The 5,613-nt window shown below is 45.5% G+C and overlaps 1 protein-coding gene across 1 annotated transcript; it reads left to right on the plus strand.

Moving 5' to 3' along the window:
- The first annotated feature begins 1,175 nt into the window (after positions 1-1,175).
- Positions 1,176-5,007, plus strand: LOC144798504 (palmitoyltransferase ZDHHC11-like). The gene has a single exon (XM_078669422.1). It carries the CDS (start codon positions 1,582-1,584, stop codon positions 2,638-2,640), a length of 1,059 nt encoding a protein of 352 aa, XP_078525548.1. The 5' UTR covers positions 1,176-1,581; the 3' UTR covers positions 2,641-5,007.
- Positions 5,008-5,613: the final 606 nt, after the last annotated feature.

A 5,613-nucleotide genomic window follows, 5' to 3' on the forward strand; every position in this document is an offset into this window, starting at 1 on the left:
CTGATCATGTGCTGCCCAGGCTCGGCCTAAAGAGCACTTAGCTAAGTCAAAGGGTTTAGAAAGAAGTGAGTTTCAGGTGAATTAAGGTGGCCTGATTGACAAGGTGGACGAGCACTGCGTGTTGGGCTTCAGGGAGCAGGAGTGAACCCTGGGGCATTTTTGGACACTGATGGTGGCATCTCTGATGAAGTCTGCAGGTCTCATGCCCAATTTACACCCATTGCCAGCTCCCCACACCTGGTGACCAGCCCCATCACCAGACCTCCTTGAGGTCTTCCCTATCGCACGACCCACGAGGACGCCATTTTAAATTCTGGTTGCTTCCACCTTGCCTAAGATGGAGCACAAAGTATTAGGAGTTGAAGTTTACACACATCTTGTTTGAAATTTACTAGGAAATTTCATCATGTTTAAAATGTCAGAGCCTGCTCTGAAAAGAAAGACTGGCTTGCCGTAACACTGGAAAATTAATACTGTGTTTTTAAATGTGTGCCTCAAAGTTGAAGGAGAAAGACACTTCTGAGCAGCCCTGTAGGTGGTGTGCACTCCTTTGAAAGGCAGACAATGTAAATACAACTACTGCTAGTAACGTACAGCACTGCATTATTCACGTCTGAAGGAGTGATTCAAATATATGTAAAACAATGTTGTTGTGTTTCAGCTGTTCAGGCACCGCTGACCGTAAAATCCAGTTTCCAATATAATAGACAGTGCTGGTTTTTAATAAACAGCGGATAGCATTCTGGGACTTGTAGTTTCATTTTAGCATCATCTGTCTTCGATTAGAAATACAGGCTCCAACGTCCTGGCCACATAAAACGTGTGTTCCTATTTAATTGGCGCATAAATAAATTATACAGATATTCAAAAATGCTGTTTTAAGTAGTACAATTCGCTTCGTGATTTTCAAATATTTTTAGCTGGAGGAGTCCCGTGACAACTCTGCCTTTGCTTGTGCTCCGCTCGAGAATTCCCTCGCTCGCCTACACTTGACCGTGGGGATGATAAAAGTGCGTTTTGCAGATGGACCCAGGTCACCAAAAAAACGGTGCTCCAGGCCTGGGCTTTTCTGCGTTCTGGTGCGTTAGTTCCACTGGCGTGAACGAGGACTGCACGTCCCAGAATGCATTAGGTTGCTGAACTACATCCAAGCGAGGAGAACAATGTCCCCGGTGCCATGGGGACCTCGGGTAACCTTATACTAAGGCGAGGCCTGGGCAGTCACGTGCTGTGAACATTGCGCGCGCTAGGACCGAGGGGGGTTGTAAGCGACCGGAAAAAATAAAGTCAGAAGCTGTTTCCATAGTTGCAAAAGTAGTGCTTAGGAATTACGAACTCTGCAAAGAACACAGGGAAGACGAATGCGCCTGACTTAGTATGTATACAGCAGAAAAACACAACGAGCCAGAGGAAGCCGAATGTGTGCTGCGTGCACCTGACGCCGCAGCTGGGGGCACTCACGTCTCCCTGCTGAATCCGCAGCGCTCAAGGCACTAGTGGGGGCTCTGGAGGGGCGCCCCGGCGCCGAGCAGCCACCCCCGTCCCGGAAGAGGCGCACAGGCCCCCCTGCTTCTTCGGGAAATGATTTCGGAAGTTGTGAAGATGAGTTGTTACAACAGGCGGCTGAGGCAAACCGAGCCGGAGCAGCAAAATGGCGGGAGTGGCCCCAGCCACGTCCCCACCCATTCCAGGGTGAATGGGTGGTCCTTCCCTCTCCACCCCTTCCAGTTCATCGCCTGGCTCTTTTACTCCTACCTGGCAGTGGTTGGCTTTGGGATCTACATACCTCTGCTGCCCCAAGGGTGGAAGTGTGCAGCCTATGTGGTCATTGGGATACTCTTTGCTGGAAACTTGGTCACACATCTTGTCGCCATCACGGTGGACCCCGCGGACCCCAATGTCCTGGCCAAGAAAAGTTACAGCCGCCCCATGCCGGTGTTGGACAGGACCAAGCACCGGCACGTGATTCAAAACCTTCACTGCTACCTGTGCGAAGTCGACGTAGGGCCTCGGGCCAAGCACTGCAGCGCCTGCAACAAGTGCATCGCCAACTTCGACCACCACTGCAAGTGGCTGAACAATTGCGTGGGAGGAAAGAACTACTGGTTTTTCTTCAGCTCGGTGGGGTCTGCTGTCCTTGGCGTCGTTCTCTTGACGATGGTCGTCCTCTACGTCTTCATCCAGTACTTCGTGAACCCGGTGGACCTCCGCACAGATCCGCAGTTTGAGAGAGTGACCTCAAACACTACTTGGTTGGTCTTTCTTCCGGCTGCTCCTGTTGAGACGACTGCAGCAGGAATTTTGGCCATAGCAGTCATCACTGTGATATTGGACATTGCGCCTATTTTGCTGCTTGGACATTTGCTGGTATTCCATCTTTACCTCCTGTGGAAGGGGTTGAGCACCTACGACTATATGGTGCACCAGCGAAACACCCAGAGCATCAGAGACAGAAAGAATACTGAGGAGGTGCAAGTGACGTCAGATGGAACATTGGCTGATACAGTAGGCACTCCCAAAGAAACAGAACTCCCTCTGTCCGCTAGATCAAGTGGCCTTCGGTATCATGATAGCGGGCTTATTTCTCTTGGGCAACCGGATGGAATATGTACAGATGTCGTTGATACGTCTCTCGCCTGAACCTAGACCCGCAGATGCTGCAAACCAGGCGTGAACCCTGCAAATGTGAAAGTCCAGGAACAAAGCAGTACAATAACGACATTTGTTTGATTCTGGCTTAATCCCACATTTGTATTTTATAGAGGAATTCCTTTTATGTTTAATCCAACCGCCTAGAGATTTTATTTGGATGTGTCCGCCATGTTCACAAGTTGTTGTATCCTGCCCGAAAGCCATTAGGTGCCTCATAGAAGATAGTAGTTTGCAATGTAGGGCTAATCGGCATTCCCAAAGCGGGGATCTCGATGTGTATCGAAAATGAATACACTAGGCTTCTTCTGGGATTCATTGAGCGTCCCATAGATCTATACTGGATCAATGTGCCGACATCCTAGGGAGTTATATTACATTTGTTCCAATAAGCAATGAATGTTTAGTTCAGGTCAAAAAATAAGTCTCTTTTATTATTACAAATAAATTACCAGTCACACAAAGCTTTTATTTATGATCACACACAAAACCTTTTTTGCTTCTGTTTGAACAAGCTATAAGCTTTTTTGCAGGGAGTATGTGGACAGATCCCACCGGAGCGAATGGTGCAGTGCAACAATTTTGAAAAACTTTTAAAAGCTGTGCAACAATTAGTATGGTGTTGGAAAACCAAGCTGAAATGAATTATCTTTAGGTGTGGGACATATGAATGAGGAATAAACCAATATTTCTAAGTTGAGTTCAAGTGGCCCAAGTTGGGTTTCGTTCACACTCGATCCTGGAACTGTGCTCCACCTGTGAGCACCCTTCACCGAGGTGGCTACATCCTTACCTACTCCATTGGTTGCCTCTGGGGTCTCAGATGGGGATACCACATCCAGTCTTGTAACACAACCAGTCGGTTGAAGGACCATGATCGCGTCAGACACTTAATGGAAAATCCAAAGGTGGGAACACAGACTAGTAGGAGAGGACAACTAAAAGAAGGCGGGGAGAGGTTACTGGCTGAATCTGTGTCACACACAAGTAGTGTTGAACACAATGTAGCCCAACACTTCTTTCACTCTGAACAGTAGCACTCTCGGCCCGACACAGCAGCAGTGAAGGAAGGATCCGGATACAACAGTAGGGAAAATACTTTTCTGTAAGTCTACTTGTGCAATGCAAATACAATTTTGTTTTAGGTTTAGGACCGTCTGTTCCAAATCATTAAAAGAATCAAGAGATCATTGTCATTGAAAGCTTCACAAAGTTTCACCTGCGTCTGTCCGGTTCCTAAACCCTTATTCCTATACTAGAGTCTGAGGAAATATGATAACATGTTTCTTTTTATTCGCCATTACTGTTTTTATTTTCTGGAAAATGTTCCCACTTATTTGGAATTGTTCTAGAAGTGCTTGTGCTTGCATAAACTCCATCGTTTCCAGAGATCTGGTCATTGAGTCCAAGCATTTGCCAGTGAACGAGTCACTCATTCATCGGTAAATTTATCCACTAGAATCCTCACTCCTCACAATGCAGGAAACAATCGGCATTAAAGATACAATCATTTGGGATCTTAAATCAACTTATAACGACTAACCGGCCACTATTAAAAAAAACAAAAGTGCGCATCCATTTGAATCATGGGTGCAAAGCAGATCCCTTGGGCGCAATCCAGTTAGAAACCGATCCCTGCTTTGATTGGAAGGACCTGACAATGATGAATTGCTGTCCCATGTCTTCTCTTCCAATGAAGCCGCGGAACAGCAAAATTATCTTCCAAAATTCCTATAGCGAGCGTGATCTCTTTTCCATCTGATGTCCAGTATTGTCTCACAGAATGAAAATGGCCATAATCTCTTATAACATTTGAAGTACTGTCTGAGGTAAACCATTTATAAAAAAAAGATTTTTTGCTAAATAAATTACAATGACAATTATGTAAGTATTACGTAATCAATTGCGTTTCTGCACAATTGATTTTTATAATTATGAGAAGTAATAGCAATGGCAACTCTTTGTAAAAATAAAAAAACACAGCTGATCAGCGTAGTTTTCAAGGGGTGGATTGTATTTGATATTTTGCCTCTTGATTTACGTTTTTATCTTGATTAGTATTTTCATGTTGTATAGGGAGTTGATTAAATTATGCTCAAATGCAATTTTATTTTTGATGTATGAATGTTTTTCCTACCTAGATACCAAAGTGCAAATGCTGATTATAATATATAGGTGAATAATTGTACATCCTAGATTTTGTAACAGACAAATACAGTTTAATACAGAACTTCTGGTGAAGGTTAATTTAAACAAGCTTTGTATAAAGAATGTTGCTTTCCCTATTTTCAATTTTTCATACATTGAAATGTTATAATAAAATGTTGTGTTTATGATTTAGTAAATTTTGGAATTAAGGTTTTTGCCATCAATTAAATGAATTATTTTCATACTAATAATAAAAATAAGACTGGACTGTATGTATGCATGTATATAAGGGTATTTATGTAACTCTGACCTATCTAGGGGCAACTGAATGCTGTGCAAGGGCGGGGCTAGCGTAGTGCTGGGAGCTGAGACAGCAGTATTTCTTATTCAAGGCCCTCTACCTGTGCTGCAAACCTGCCCTCTTTATTAATTACGATGGATGTGACACTATCAAACAAATGCATGGAGCCCGATGCCAGAGCTACTGTGTTTTCCCTTTCCTTAAAAGTTATCTTTTATCTTGAAAACATGTGCTCATCATATATACTAGCAGCCCGCCCCAGCGTTGCCTGGGGCAGAAGGGGGCTGGGGGCAGCATTTCCAGATTGCGGCAGCGTTGCCCGGGGCAGAAGGGGGCTGGAGGCAACATTTCAGGCTTGGGTGCACTCCCGCCCCGGCCCCCGCCCCCCCCGACATTGCCCAGACCGCCTCCCGCCTCCCGCCTCTCGCCTCCTGCCTCCCGCCTCGCCTTTGCCTTACCTGAGCCGCCGCTCTTCCCTACGCTCCGGACTTCACCGCCACTCCTCGCTGTTTGTC

Source organism: Lissotriton helveticus, chromosome 12, assembly GCF_964261635.1.
Source record: "Lissotriton helveticus chromosome 12, aLisHel1.1, whole genome shotgun sequence".
Classification (NCBI taxonomy): Eukaryota; Metazoa; Chordata; class Amphibia; order Caudata; family Salamandridae; genus Lissotriton; species Lissotriton helveticus.

Excerpts from the sequence above, each read along its gene's own strand:
- LOC144798504 (XM_078669422.1), top strand. The coding sequence starts at position 1,582 with ATGATTTCGGAAGTTGTGAAGATGAGTTGTTACAACAGGCGGCTGAGG.